We start from the raw sequence: 16,698 nt of genomic DNA on the forward strand, positions 1-16,698 counted from the left end.
ACCTGAGAGAACTTGCTTCGTTAACCAAGATCAAAATGCCACTGGTGCTGAAATTTCTTTTTAGGAAGTGCTGGAGAAACTCAGCAGGTCTCACAGCTTTTGTGGAGAGAGAAACAGTTAACATTTCCAGTCCAGTGTGACTCCTCCTCATAGCCCAGAGAAAACCAGCCAGACCTGTGGAAATGCTGCAGCATTTTCTGTTTATCTTTTCACCTCGTTAACTACCGTCCCTGCCTCTATGTTGCCCGATTCTATCCCAGTCTTACCACGTGCCTTTCCCAGATCAACTTGCAACTCACTGGATTTCTGCTGATTCATAGTGCCCGTATCATCTTTAAAAAGGTCATTGTGCTCCTGGACAAGGTGTTGGCAAGCCAACCCATTGGCAACAAATGTCACAGCACATGGGTGTTATAAAGCAGAGGTTGACCTCTCCCCCTCCCTGAGAACCAAAACTCAAAGAGGAGCACATCTCCCTAAAAATCAGTGAAAAGCGTGTGTGAAAAGTGATGTGACCTGCCTTACAGCAACTTCTAGTGTTAAACAAAATAAATACCTGACACTCACTTTAAAATCAAAAGGTTTGCCAATGACATGAAGGTTGGAGGAGTGGTGGATAGTGCGGAGTGCTGTTGTAGGTTGCAATAGGACATTGACAGGAAATGGGCTGATAAGTGGCAGATGGAGTTCAACCTGGAAAAGTGTGAAGTGATTCACTTTGGAAGGTCGAATTTGAATGCAGAATACAGGGTTAAAGGCAGGATTCTTGGCAGTGTGGAGGAACAGAGAGATCTTGGGGTCCACGTCCATAGATTCCTCAATGTTGCCATCCACGCTGATAGGGTTGTTAAGGAGGCATATGGTGTGTTGGCTTTCATTAGCAGGGGGATTGAGTTTAAGAGCTGCGAGGTTATGCTGCAGCTTTATGGAGCCCTGGTTAGTCCACACTTGGAATACTGTGTTCAGTTCTGGTCGCCTCATCTTAGGAAAGATGTGTAAGCTTTTGAGAGGGTGCAGAGGAGAATTACCAGGATGCTGCCTGAACTGGAGGTCATGTCTCATGAAGAAAGGTTGAGCATAGTAGGGCTTTTCTCATTGGAACAAAGAAGCATGAGAGGTGGCTTGATAGAGGTATACAAGATGTTAAGAGGCATAGATAGAGTAGATAGCCAGAGACTTTTTCCCAAGACAGAAATGGGCATCACGAGGGGACATAATTTTAAGGTAATTGGTGGAAGGTTTTGGGGAGAGTCAGAGGTAGGTTCTTTACACAGAGAGTGGTGGGTGCATGGAATGCATTGCCAGCAGTGGAGTCAGATACATTAGGGACATTTAAGTGACACTTGGATAGGCACATGGATGGTAGTACGATGAAGGGTACGTAGGTTAGTCTGATCTTAGAGTAGGATAAAAGACCTGCACAACATTGAGGGCTGAAGGGCCTGTACTGTGCTGTACTGTTCTATATTAACAATTTATTTATCTAACTCCAACAGAGAACAAATTAACTTCTTAACAATCTGAATAAATCCCAAATACTAACTATGCCTGAATGAAACAATATTCTGATGGTATGCTGCTCCAATAAAGACAAGTCCTACTCATATACAAAAAATAAAATTTGTTCTCTCAAAATTACAACCAGGTTGTGTGTCTTCCAGAATATTCTGTACTTCTTTGTAGTTTCTTCTATCAGGAACGTCTTCTCCAGCATCAATACCATTATTTAGATGGTGCTTTCTCGAAGACATAGATGACTGAGAAAGATAACGATTCTCTCTCGAGAGCTGAGGGCCATTAGCTCTGGTGGATGGCAGTTAGCTTTGGGGTCTTTGTCCAACTGTCCCTTCTTTTTAAATCCTTAATGACATGGCAATATTGCTTACAATAGGACCTATGTTGTCAAAACCATCAGATTTAAATTTAATAGGTTTTCAGTATCTAAGTGCCTGGTTCAAATTAATTGGCTAAATTCAAAAACTTTGGTAAAAACTGCTGCTTGGCTTGCTAACTGTATGGCCTTTTGATACAAATATTTCAGTTTGGACTCTGAATATTGGAAACTCAAGCACAGAAAATCGTCATCTTTAAAAGGGACCATGCAATGCCTTCCCCATTTTATAATTTCACAAATGTTCTAACTTTCCGCTCCCAATCTACAATGTACCCAACTTGGCCACAAAACCACGCTGTTTATAGCACTAGGTCCTCACGACTGATACTCCTTCACACACACAACCCCATTCTCTCACCTTTGTTGCTGTTTAACCACCAGGTCACACTGTTTACCTGCTCATAGCTACACCTCTGCCTAACTAACCACTACTCTGCCCCCAGTATTCCTGTGGACCAGTCTGCTCAATGAATCTTGATCAGTCATAGAGCCTTAGAGGTGAACAGCACAGAAACATACCCTTCAGTCCAACTTGTCCATGCCGACCAGATATCCTAAACCAATCTGGCCCCATTTACCAGCATTTGGCCCATGTCCCTCTAAACCTTTCCTATTCATATACCAGTCCAGAGGCCTTTTAAATGTTGTAATTGTACCAGCCTTCCCCACTTCCTCTGATGTCTCACTCTATACACTCACCACCCTCTGTGTGAAGAAGTTGCTGCTTAGGTCTCTTAAATCTTTCCCCTTTCACCTTAAACCTATAGCCTTTAATTTTGGACTCCCCTACTCTGGGGAAAAGACCTTGGCTATTCACCCAATCCACGCCGCTCATGATTTTATAAACTTCAGCCTCCAACACTTAGGGAAAATAGTCCCAGTCTATTCACCCTCTCCCTATAGCTCAAACCCTCCAACCGTGGCAACATCCTTGTCAATCTTTTCTGCACACTTTCAAGTTTTGCAACATCTTTCCTATAGCAGGGAGACTAGTTCCAGAATCAAGGCTAGAGGGGCTGAATGGCCTACTCCTGTTTCATATGTTCATTATAACACCATAAGAAATAACAACTGGAGGAGGCCATTTGGTCCCTTAAGCACCCTATGCCAATCCACGGGATTATGGCTGATCTCACATTCCTCACGTCCACTTTCCTGCCCTTTCCCATAATTCTCGATTCCCCGACTGATCAAGAATCTGTCTTGGCCTTAAATATACACAAGGACTCTGTCCTCCTTCACCTACAGCTCTCTGTGGCAAGGAAATGCAAACACCCACAACCCACAAGGAAGAATTCCTTCTCCAATAAAGGTATCCCTTTATTCTGAGACAATATCTTCTGGTCCTAGACTCCCATGAGGGAAACATCCTCTCAGCATTTATCCTGTCAGGCCCCTTAAGAATCCCATATATTTCCAAGGAGTCATCTCTCAATCTAAACACTAGTGAATAGAGTCCCAGCCTGTTAGCATTTGGAAATAAAGTGTGGCATGGATGCTAGCAATGTTGCTCACTACAGGAATTGAACCCACAACTTTGTTTATTAGCATCATGGTCTAAGCACTGGAGCTAAGACAAGCATTCAGCCACCATAATTGAATACCAACAAAATGAACAGAGCTGTAGTTTACCACCAATGCAAACAAAATCACAGAATCATAGAATCCCTACAGTGTGGAAACAAGCCATTGGGCCCATCGAGTTCACACTGATCCTCCAAAGAGCATCCCACCCAGACTCACCCCTTTACCCTATCCCCACAACCGTGCAGTTCCCATAGCTAACCCACCTAGCTTGCACATCCCTGGACACTTTGAGTAATGTAGCACAGCCAATCTACCTGACCTGCACCTCTTTGGACACCATGACCAATGTCTTTTAAACATCCCATGATGGTCTGCTGCACCCTGTTCTCATCGAGTGGAACTGGAGGGTCAATCAGGTCCTGTCTGCCTCGTAGCATCCAATGCAGCTCAGCTGTGTCAGGGGCTAGGATAACTTTCTCCAGCTCATTGTCTTCATCAACTTTCACAGAAGACTGGTCCCGTTTCCCCAGTTCCTCAGCATCTATCACATTGTCTCATTTCCTGCTCCAATTATGCAGAGCACAGCATGCAGGATGATGCAGCACACTCCATCCTGACTATACTGGAGGGCTCCCCCCTACCACTTCCACCAGATCCAGGTCACACAGTGGAACTCTATCTTCAGCAGCCCCATTGTCTGGCCCAGCAAAGCCCCAACCCGTGTGTACACTAACTTCAATAAAGGTGAGGTGCTGGCTGAGTGTTACGTCAAGCAGAGAGTGTTGGCTGCACTTCCCACAGCACTTTGGGAAGTTCTGCAAGTGATGGGGTGTTTTCCTTTTGCAACATTTGCATTTTAAAGTCCTAACCTCTGCAACACAGATTCCAATGTTATATTTTCAAGTACCAATGGCATGGTGCATTTGGCTTTTGACCAACATTTGGCACCTAAGCATGTTCCCGCTGCATACGCTAAATGGATGAAGAAATAATTCCAAATGCAAAGAGGAAATAATTCCAAATGCAGAGAGCCTAGTGGTATTATCGCTTGACTATTAATCCAGAGACCCTGGATCTGGGAAGGATCTGGGAACCGGAATTTGAATCCTGCCACAGCAAAAAGTGGAATTTTAATTCATTTTTTAAAAATCTTGAATTAAGAGTCATCTAATAATGATCATGAAACTTATCAAGAGTCCAGGAAAAACCCATCTGATTCACTAATGTCCTTTAAGGAAAGAAACTGTTGGTCATTGTGCAACTCTGAACCCACAGTAATGTGGTTGACCTTTAACTGCCCTCTGGGCAATTAGGGATGGGCAATAACCATTGGCCTAGCCAGTGAAGCAGTCATCCTCTGAATGAATAGCAAGTATACATAGCTGTAGTTTGCAAACGGATGCATCATTTTTTTGCTCGGTGATGTCCCAGCAAGCACCAGATAGTATCCCTTGCTTTCACCCATTTAAGTGACACCGACTCCACTCACTCTGGGTATTGTCCACATTTTACAGCTGCCTTAGTGATCAATGTACTTACAGGACTGGACTCACCCAGACCTCTGTTCAGTTTTGACTAGCAGCCCCTGGGCATGACTGACCAGATGTCTCTCTCTCTTGGACTGATGCCACCCAACTGCCCAGACCAGGAGTACTGGCCCTACAGGATTGACCACTGCCCAATGGCTGGATCCAACTCGGGCACATCCCACGACCGTGACCACCACCACCCCAACTGAGTAAATAACCGCTGCCAAACAGTTGGACTGTGAGTGAACTGTGCTGGATCTGACAGGTTTGGAACCCACCCTCCCCCGACACACTGTATCCTCCACTTTGAACTGGACTGTGAACTGAGGACTAGTCTCCACCCAGTTTCCAACATGATTATTTGAATAGATGAGTAGAGCATTAACTGACAGACAGCTGCTCCATGCTGAAGGTGTTAGATGACATCTCGGTGTTCCATACTGCAAAACACCCTCCTGCCCTGGTCAGATCTGTGCTGTCAAGGACCGTGTGTCTCTATACGAAACAGCAGGTCAATAGGGCAGGAGTGACAGCCTTTGGCTCTGGTCCAAGCACCAACATGCCAACTGGTATTGATGTGACAAGGCAGGATAAGGCATGGCATGCTGTAAGCATGCAGGTAGGTGGTACACAGCTACAAGAGAGAGAAGCCCTGAGATACAAACTGGTCCAATCTGAGAGCTGGGAGCCTGTCCCTGTGCTCAGTGTCCTCACAGCAGCCTTTCAATATCATTGCCAGCTTGCCCTGCCATATAAACCGGCTTCATAGGCAGCCTGCAAGTGCATCCCGGGATGCTGTTTGATGCTGAGTAACACGGGAGCTGGTCGCAGGCAGTGGTCAGCTGAAGACATCGGGTGCCCACTCTCTTCCATGTTGAGGACTGACATTGTCCAGCTCGCTCAGAGGATTGGGCAAGGTAGGAAGCTGTATAGTAATGAGTGTAGTTGTGCCATTAGTAACAATCTCTCCGATTCAATCCCCCATAATTGGTAAGTCACTGCTGATAGAAATACCTGTCTTACCAGTTGGTAAACGCAGACAAGATGTAGCAAGTTGCCCCCAACACAGAGCCTTGCTGGATTTTTTCAAATCAAATTCTGCCTCAAATCTCATCACAACCTACATTGCTCAGAGCCCCATAGTCTCTATTTGTAAACTAGATGTTATTACTAAGATTGGGAGACAGCCTGTGGATGTAGGTTCTTCACTCTAAGAGGTCTTGAAATAATATTCTGCCTTATCTCCACCCATCAGATGGGTATGACATCATACAGACTCCAACATTAACCTTTACGGAACCCTTACCATATACATTAGTGTTTCTCTAGCACTTTGTATTTTTATGAGGGAATGTATAGGGCAACGTCAAAATGCACAGCCAAGATACTAAAACACAGCTCTTTGATCAAATGATTGTCACAAGCCAAATGGTCCTCATGTGTGTTGCAAGTTTTTGTCATTCTATCTTGCAAGACACTCGAACAAAATGAATTTGTACGCGAGATAAAGGCCAGATTAGAGATATGTGGCCAGCAGTTTCTACGCAGAGTGCTCAGTTGGCATGGAAACGTGGGCCGATATCCAAAGCATGGCTACTTGTTCTTTAGAAAATTCATCATCTACAAGTCAGAACATGCTTTCTTAAAATTCACATTTACGTGTTGAGGACACACACTCCCTCCACCCCCAACCCCCAAACAATGATTTGTATTTCTGAGCAGCAGTGAGGCTTGGAGAGAGCTTCCTGTTGATTTTCCTGACTGATCCTCATCAAAAGGTGACACCTGTAGCATGTAACAGAGCAGGTAATTATTTTGCCATTGCTTGTACAAATGACAAATAAGAAAGGCACAGAGATTTGAACTTGCTGTATAAAATTATCTGCCTTCATCATTTGGGGAGATTGTGGCCTGATGGTGTTATGGCTCAACTATTAATCCAGAGACCAAGGTAATGTTCTGGCAACCTGGGTTCAAATACCAACATGATGGAATTAAAATTCAATGATCAAAGCATCTCGATTTAAGAGCTAAATTTAGTAACAGTAACCATGGTAGGGTCAGTCAAAAAATGTGGTGCTGGAAAAGCACAGCCAGTCAGGCAGCATCCGAGGAGCAGGAGAGTCCATGTTGAGTATAATCTCTTTGTCTGGATGAAGAGCCGATTCCTGATGAAGGGCTTATGCTTGAAACATCGATTCTCCTGCTCCTCGGATGCTACCTCACCGGCTGTGCTTTTCCAGCACCACACTTCTAGACTCTGATCTCCAGCATCTGCAGTCCTCAGTCCCTCTCCTATTATCATTGAAGAGCCCATCTGGTTCACTAATGCCCTTTAGGGAAGGATATCTGCCTAAATATGGCACCAGATCCACAGCAAATGTGGTTGACTTTTGGCCCTCTGAAATGACTGAGTAAGCCAAGGGCGATTACAGATGGGCAATAAATGCAAGCCTTGTCTGTGATGCCCATATCCTCTGAAAAATAAATCTTTACCAATTGTCCACTGTGACATCAAAATGTTGCCATTTTATTTGCATCAAACACACCAGAGCCAGTGAAAATGTTAGCAGTAACCAGATTAAATTTGAATGAACTTTATGGAGTCTTTGGGTGTATAATCCTGAGTTTTGGATCAGGGGGTGGCACGGTGGCTCAGTGGTTAGCATCACAGCGGCAGAGACCCAAGTTCGATTCCAGCCATGAGTGTCTGTGTGGAGTTTGCATATTCTCCTCGTGCTTACCTGGGTTTCCTCTGGGTGCTCCAGTTTTTCACAGTCCAAAGATGTGCAGGCTGGGTGGATTAATCATGGTAATTGGAAACTGGTCTGAAAGCCTTCAGCCATTTTATACAAATCTTGTGTTGATCACTCACTCAAGGATGCTTCTGATGTTGACAACTAACAGACTCTTAAACTCAACTACTTGCCCATACTTTGATGGTTTGGACAAGTACCTAGAGATTTCACTGTGTGCCATTCTGGTAAGTTCAAAATTACCAAACTTCACAGTGAATGGATCCTCTCCCAGTCATAGAGATGTACACCACGGAAACAGACCCTTCGGTCCAACTCATCCATGCCGACCAAATATCCTGACCTAATCTAATCCCATTTATCAGCACGTGGCCCATATCCCTCTAAACCCTTCCTATTTGTATACCCATCCAGATGCCTTTTAAATCATTACTGGGAATCAGCTATTGTCCAATGTGGCAAAGAGATGTTTTGCCCCATTTCCAATGTTTTTAATGCAAAGAAAAAGACTTGCTCTGGTCTTTCTCACTCACTGTGGTAACCTGGAGATTCCAGAATAAACCAATATTGGCAACAAACAGCAAAGACCCAAAATACCTCCATCCAACACAGACATCATCATGCACAAAGCAAAACAGTTGAGCAGGACTTTCGACTGTAACAGACAACGAGTGCTCCATGATGGTCCACAGCCAGCCTGCTCAGCAAAGTCTATGTGTCCAAAACAGAGATTAAAGAAGAAATCTTTTCCTTCTGCACTCCTTCCTGTTTAAAATATCATAAATAGATGTGGTTTTACAGCACAGAAACAGTCTATTTGGCCCACCTGGTCCTAGCTGGACTAGAACCTGCTGCCACCTCTCTTCAGCTCACTCCCATACCCTTTTATTTCTCACTCTCTCTTGTGTTTATTCAGCTTCCCTTCAATGCATCTATAAATATTCACTTCAACTAATCCACCTGACAGTGAGGTACTGACTATTTAAAACTGATACGTTTCACCCAAGATTTTAAACTTCAAGATCAATAACATGGGGAGGGGAGATTGGGCGTAAAGTTAATACTGAATTAGAGACAAGGGGTTGAGTAATTGGGGTGAAAGATGGAAAATTCTCAGGTTAGTCCTGGGAGATAACAATGAAAGACTCTTGATCTTTTCCAGCTTAGACCTCAACATCAATCACTGGCCAACAGTGAAGGCTAGTTGGAAGAAGATGCCAATGGAGACCACTGGGGATGAATAGAGTTGTCGATAAGTTGTTCCTCCAACCATGGCTGACACTTTCCTTACCTCAAGGATGTCCGAGTTAGTGCGACTTTCGTGTGGCTCACTGTACTCTGTGTACTTGAGTAGCACTCGGTCCATATCTGTGCTGGCGTACTGGAAGAGGCGGTTGGTGCTGTTGAAGATAATGAGCGCGATCTCACAATCACACAGCACACTCAGTTCATACGCTTTCTTCATCAGGCCAAACTTCCTCTTAGTGAAGGTCACCTGCACGCAAGAGAAATACTTGCACTCTAACAGCAGTTTGCACAATTAGTGGATAACCCGAAGCACCTAAAGAAGGTATCCTTCAATAGTGTAGCTACTGTTTTAGCGCGAGAAAAGCAGCAGCCATTTGTGCACAGCACGATTTCACAAACAACAATGTGACAATTACCAGATAAAGAATTCTCATGATGTCGACTGAAGCACAAAGGACATACTCCTGCATTACTTTATTGTCGGACTTCTCACATCAACTTGAGTAGTTATGGCTCTTTGGTTTAACATTTCATCTGAAAGGCAGCACCCCTGGCAGTGCAACACTCCCGTGGGACAATATACCCTGGAATACAGTATACTGTCCCATGGGAGTGCTTTGTTAGGGAAAGGTACAAGTTCTTAGGTTAGGATCAAGAAAGAGGAGTGGTACAAGCAAAATCATTTTTTAAAAAGTTAAGTGAGAGATGAACGGAAGGTAGCAATGATATCTTCAAAGGTATTCTCTCTGCCTCAGAATGGAATTCACCCAAAACTACTTGATGGTTTTTTAAAAAAATATTAAATGCACATTCCTGTGGCCTCCCCCAGCCTACTGCATGATGTAGGTGAAGGCTTACATGAACCTCAGGTAAAGTTGAAATAATTTGTGGTGCCTTAAAGTAAACTCTACAAAAGAACCGAAGCATTATGCCACAGGGGGCAGCCATTTGCCCCATTGTACTTACACTGGTCCGTTACGTGAGCATCATTATCTAGCGTCAGTCTCCTGCACACACCCCCCCCAACCTCCCCGCATAACCTTGCACATCATCTTCTATCCAATTCCCTCTTGAATACTTCAGGTGAATCCACCTCCACCAGACTTCCAGCTCCAAGATCGCACAAACAGCAATATGGCAATCACCTGATAATTAATTCCTGTGATGTTGATCAAGGGATGGAAATTGGCCAACCCTGTGTCCAACAGGGTGATGCAAGTGTTTTGACTCTGGGTGAGAGTTAGTGTCTTTCTCCATTTCCATAGATGTGCAGTTTAGGTGGATTGGCCATGGGAAATGGGGGGTTATGGGGATAAGGTGGGGGGATGGTATGTCTATGTGGGATGCTCTTCAGAGGGTTGGTATGGACTCAATAGGCTGATTGGCCTCTTTCCCACTGGAGGGATTCTATGATTTTAGCATACGCTGCTGGCTGCAGCACTAACAAGGAAGCCAAGTATCAGGGTGGGTCTTAGAGAGCAAGCAGGCAGAAACAAAGGGGGCAATGCCAGGAGAAATGATGCACCCACCTAATCCGAACAAATGATAGGACTCTCCCACTTCTTTCCCCCTGCCACATGTCAAGACATGTACAAACTGGCTGTTTGCTTCTGTTTGACAGCTCACACCACCGGCATTCTGGCAGGGACCGCATGGATATTTTAAAAATCAACCTATTCAGAGACATCGTGACACACCTAAGGCAGATGGGACTTAATCCCCTAGGTCTTCCGGCTCAGATTCAGAGGAATCGCGATTATCCGAACAACACAGGCAGGGAGTATTTTGTTTGGATAATCGGATGTTCGGATATTTGAACATTTGGATAATCGGACACCAGATAACACAGTTTAGCCACGTATCAGGACCTTGCTATCTTGTTTGAATAATCGGATACTAGATAACTGAGGCTCCTGTGCTACAATGATCATATTGCCTAGATCAACAGGTTCATTAACAAACTTAATCGATTTAAATATGCAGCCGGGCTGATTTTGGCAATACATTAAAGAGAAGTGAGCTCTGGGGTGTGTGTGAAGATAGTGGGCTTAGGGACTCAAAGTATTTTATACCATTCCCAGACCGAAAACTTGCCCAGTCTGCCATGTAAAATCCAGGCTCAAGAGACTGCAAAGGGTTATCGATGGATAAAGTGTCTGGGTAAAGAAACTGGCAGATGGAGTAGAATATGCGAAGATACATGACTGTGCACACTGACACATAGCAAAATATTATTTAAATGGAGAAGGCCAACAGAATGTTAAAGTACAATGAATCTGGGTGCTCTTGTACATGAACCCCAAAGGTGAGCCCACTCCAGTATATGTGATTGACAACGGAGTTTAGGGTCATGGGGGACAGGTGGGATAGTTGGGTTGAGATCACAATCCAATCTTATTGATTGGTGAGACAGGTTCAATGGGATGAATGGCCTACTGCTGTGCCCATTTGTTATGATCCTATATCTAACGAGATGGATGGCTGTCAGAGAGTTTAATAGAAGACATCTCGAGGTGTTTTGTATGAATGTACAGTGGGACGTATTGGACAATGCAGGACTGGGGAAGCTGGGCTGGGTCAGGATGGGAATTGCACTGGTCATTGTCCCCACACTTGAATATGATACCTCGAACTTATATCACACTTTACCACGTTGCAGAAATATCTTAAAGCAGAGCACACCTGGCCATAAAATGCACCTGGCCATAAAACACAACAAAATGTGCATGTTCCACAGCTTTATACAATATCCAAGAAAGAAACGACCTGTCACCCTGCTTCCTGAGGACTCGAGACTGTAGAGACCACTTCCCTAATGTTCTTTAAAGATCCCAGTGTTTTACAATATACACCTGCATGAGCCATCAGAACAGGCAAATCTTGGCCTGTGCCAAAACTGGTCCTCTGACAACGCAGCATACCCTCAGTAGTGCACTGGTAATGCCAGCCTGGATTACAAGGACACTGCAGGAGGACTCTTAAATGTTCTGACTCAGAGACAGACCGCTACCCACTAAGCCACAGATAAGATGTACAGCCAGTTGAAGCCAGAGGATATTCATCAGTGAAAGTAAAACACAAAGCTCAGACTAATTCTGACAATCATTGTATTCTGCTGAATAAAGTGTCACTTGAACAAGAGAATGAAAGCTTTGTGTTCCTGGAGCTGAGTCAACTCCTTCAAGAGGGGAGCGAATAAACTCAAAAATCCATCAACTTCAAACGCCCTTATGGTCAATTGTACAGTTCCTATTGGGCAGCATAGTGGGGGTGGGGGCATATCAATACTTCCAGAAATTCCAAGTATTTGAGGGGAACAAAGTTGTGAGGTTACAGGTAAAGGAGCAGGTTGGAGTGTAACTAATTAGGTAGTTCTTTTAATGGAACAGCAATAGCAATACTAGGCTGAATGGCCACCTCTTGGGCAATGAGATTTGTTAATGGAATCACTGGCCATTGTCAGAGAGGAACAGGAGCAGGCTGTGCCACACAGGAGATCAGATCTCTAAAGGATGAGGTGCTGAAGAGACACTAACTCAATGAGCTAGCTTCAGACCACAATAAGGCCCCTGCAGTGATACTGTGGCTTTGCACGTACAGCCAGAGCCCTGACGACACAGACTGCACGCTCTGACTGTGCACTCTGCTCCCGTGCAATCTGCATCAATTGATATACAGCACCCAGGCAACCATTTCCCAGTATGAGTCAGTGGCTGAGAGAGAGGAGACACAAGAGAGTAACAAAAACCCACACAATTAACTCAATGCCTACTGTACAAATTAACTCCTCAAGTCATATCTAATCTGCTGCAGTCTTTCAAGTTTCTAAGATACCTGTGCAGTCGACTAATTCTGGCCTCTTGAATCAATGACTCTGCCTCCAATTGCCTACATCCTAAACCTCGGAATTAATTCTGAAGCTCTCGGCCTCTTTACCTCTCATTCCTCCTTTACAACAAGCTTTCAATACTTTAACTGGAAGTCTGGCCATTTGGCGCAGTGTCAAATGTTGTTGGATTACCTTGCTGACGTGCATCAGGGTGTTTCACTAAATTTATATGGTATCTTTAACGCAAATAGTTATTGTCAGAACTATCAATGCTCCCGAGTCTCCAGGAACTAAAATTGAATTTCCTGGACAATTCAGAGAAGGATGGAGGAAACCAATAGTATTAAAAATAGACTGAGTTTTAAAGATTTTCTTTAAGCATGTTTATGGATTGTAAAATGGTTGGTGAGATGGACAGAGAAAAGTTATTTGACAAGATGGGTAGTTCAGAAAGAAAGGAATGTCTCCTGGAGTTGGCATTTCCAATCAATCAGAGCTTTCAATTTTAGTAGAAATGCAGAAACTTATAATAGTGCAAACTGGGTGACTGTGTGGAGTTTGCATGTTGCCCTGTGTCTGCGTGGGTTTCCTCTGGCTGCTCTGGTTTCCTCCCACAGTCCAAAGATGTGCGGGTTAGGGTGGATTGGCCATGCTAAATTGCCCATGGTGTCCAGGGATATGTAGGCTAGGTGAGTTAGCCATGGGAAATGCAAAGTTACAGAATAGGAACTGGGTCTGGGAGGAATGTTCTTGGAAGGTGAGTGTGTACTCAATGGGCAAATGACCTGCTTCCATACTGTAGCGATTCTATGTGAATTAAGATCAGGAGTAGGCCATTTGACCCTTCAAATCTGCTCCACCATTCAATAAATCATAGCTGATCTGATAACTCCAAATTCCTGCCTACCCCCAATAACCATTCACCCCCTTCTTTATCAGAAATCTACCCACCTCTGCCTTAAAAACATTCAGGGGCTCTGCTTCTACCAGCTTTTCAGGAAATGCGCTCCAAAGTCTCTTCAATACGTGACTCCTTTTTAAACATTAACTGCTATTTCTAGATTCTTGTGTAAGAGGAAGCATCCTCTCCACATGCCCCACTGTCAAGACCACTCAGGATCTTACACGTTTCTGTCAAGTTGCCTCTTACTCTGTTAAATTAATATCCAGGGAATGTTGGATCAAATTCCACCGTCTGGTTGAGAGTTTGAATTCAGTTTTGAAAGAGAAAGTCTGGGATTAGTACAAGAGACCATGAAGCGAACTAGGTGGTCCTAATAACCCAATTGGTTTGCCAGGGTCTGATAGGGAATGGTAAATGACATCTTTACCCTGTCCAGGCCTATATGTGACTTCAGTCCCATATGAAGAAGGAAGGCAGACTTGCATTTGTGTAGTGCCTTTTACAACCACTGGATGTCCCAAGGTGATTTACAGCCAATGAAATACTTTCGAAGTGTCATAACTACAGTAATGTAGGTATCTGATGCACTCCAAATCCTACGTTGTGATAACTGACCAGATAGTCTTTTTTTAATCAACCATTTTGAAGAGGGGATAAATATTGGATGAGGTACCTGGGAAAACTACCCTACCCTTCAAATTAGTGCCATTCATCTCCATATCCAGTTAAAAAGGACAGGGGGTCCTGGTTCAATGTCCCATCTGCATCTCAGGAACGCACCACCATTCCAAACTACAGTCTCAATCTTGAGACTCGAGGGGAGAGGGAGGTCACCTTACCCCTGGGTGACCATCACTAGGATGACCTGCTTCCTTTGAAGTGGTCTCACACTCAGTTGCATCAAACCCAAGCCAAATTTGATTGGTCCAGCATCACCTTCTCAGGGAAGCCCAAGAATGGACAACTGGCCAATCTTTGCCAATATCAGAAACAGAAAATAGCAGGAGTAGGTTATTCGGCCCTTCAAACCTTCTCTGTGAATCAGTATAATCATGGCTGATCATCCAACTCAAAACCCTGTTCCCTCTTTCTCCCCCATATCATTTGATCACTTTAGTCCCAAGAACTATATCAGAACTCCATCTTGAAAACATTTAATCATTGTCTGTGACAGAGAATTCCACAGACTCCCTAGTCTCTGGGTGACAAAATCCCTCCTCCTCTCAGTCCTAAATAGCCTACTCTGTAACCTTAGACTGGTTTTGATTCTCACAGCTCAAGAACAATTTTTAAAAAGTCAATAAATTTGCTGTATGTAGTCAGTGAGGGAGAACTGTGAGTGACAGTGTGAATTCATAAACAAGAAAATTGATTCAATATTAAATTAACAGGGACTGAAACCGATACTTCACTGAAAATACCACAAGCCAAAGATAGCCAAAAGAAACGCAAGATTTTGCATGTGGTAGTGAGTGCCCGTGCCTGGGAATTCACCTGTGAGAAACTCTGCAACATTGACAGAATGGGCGCTGACTTGTACGTCTTATGACTTGCTGACTCACAACCAGAGATTAGGCAAATCTGATGCAAATATGTTAGCCGTTTCTTTACAAACGGATTTGAAAACAGTGGGTGGTCCTCTCGGGAGCACAAGCAGGGCAGAAACAGAGAAGTAGAGACAGAGCTTGCAACTCTGCAGCACCTTCTGGACATCTCAAAGCCCTTTAAAGCCAATTATGCACTTACTGAAGTGTAGTCAATGCTGTAACGCAAGAAGAGCAACTGCCAATTTACACGCATCAAGCTCCCCCAAACAGGGAGATATTAGCCAAGACTATTCAACCACGACATCCTCACTCTCTAGCAGAAACAATGAGTTGGACATTGGGGACAGGATCTCCAGCAGTGTCTTTCTCTGTGTCTGATCCTGGTTATGCAGTTACAGCAGCTGTGTTCTGATCACGACATCATTCTGGGCTATGCTGCAATATTCACATTCACCTGTGCAACCAAGTTGGCAAATTAAGAACTTTTTACTCCTACATTAACCTGAACCATTAATAAAAGACAATGATTCCAGGAGGAATTTACCTACAGAATCTGAAACTTGCTTCTACAGCCAGTGTTTTTTTAAAAATTCATTCATGGCATGTAGGTGTTGATAACCAGGCCAGCATTTATTGCCCATCCCTAATTGCCAGGAGGGCAGTTAAGAGTCAACCACATTGTTGTGGGTCTGGAGTCACATGTAGGCCAGACCAGGTAAGGATGGCAGCTTCCATCCCTAAAGGGTATCAGTGAACCAGATGGGCTTTTCTTCCCCAATAATTGCAATGGGTTTCCTGGTCACTATTAGACACTTAAATTCAATTAAACATTCTGCCATGGTGGAGGTGAATTCAACCCTGGGCCCCTCGATTGACAGTCCAGTGACCACTTGGGTTATCACCTCTCCTTGGAGATAGTGTTTACAGACAGGCTACATTAACGCATCATGTACATCAGAATAGCAGGAAGATAAAGCAAGATGAAAAAGAATAGGTGGACGATTCCACGGAGCTGAAAATAATGGGATGGACCATTTGGGGTGAATAGATGGTTTCTGTCCTGTACGATTCTGTGCAATCTCAGAGAGTTTCTCTTGTCACTTTAACATACCCAGAGCACCAAAAGAGGTGGAATTTCAACTGGGAGGATAGAAGGATCTATTTCAGGAGGCTCTTGGGATTTAACCTGACCAAAAACATCCTAATATGGTGAAGGTCGTGTTTTACACCGACCCAGGGCATGACCTCTTTCTTCCCAAAAATAGAAAAACTTCCTTTCCTGCATTGCCTAACACAACGGAACTGAAGGGAAGATTCCGGTTTTCATTCTAAATTTATGCTGGCAACCTGGGAATTCTGCCTCCAACCCTTAGACAAACAGATGGTCGATTTTCCCTGGGGGAGTCAAGGCACTAGTCCAAGAAAACGCCCCCAGCTCTGCATCTTCCCACAATTTCTGCAGTG

At 44.1% G+C, this 16,698-nt stretch overlaps 1 protein-coding gene across 4 annotated transcripts in view; it reads right to left on the minus strand.

The window, feature by feature from the left end:
- mef2b (myocyte enhancer factor 2b) overlaps window positions 1–16,698 on the minus strand; it is a 126,176-nt gene that overhangs the window by 47,001 nt on the left and 62,477 nt on the right. For all 4 annotated transcript variants that reach the window (XM_087975950.1, XM_087975949.1, XM_087975948.1 and 1 more), the window contains one exon: window positions 8,998–9,201. In XM_087975950.1, the coding sequence (XP_087832076.1) occupies window positions 8,998–9,201 (204 nt within the window). The remainder of the gene's footprint in view (window positions 1–8,997; window positions 9,202–16,698) is intronic.

Source organism: Chiloscyllium plagiosum, unplaced genomic scaffold (genome assembly GCF_037043375.1).
Source record: "Chiloscyllium plagiosum isolate Xiang-an unplaced genomic scaffold, Cpla_swu_hap1 HiC_scaffold_28, whole genome shotgun sequence".
Taxonomy (NCBI): Eukaryota; Metazoa; Chordata; class Chondrichthyes; order Orectolobiformes; family Hemiscylliidae; genus Chiloscyllium; species Chiloscyllium plagiosum.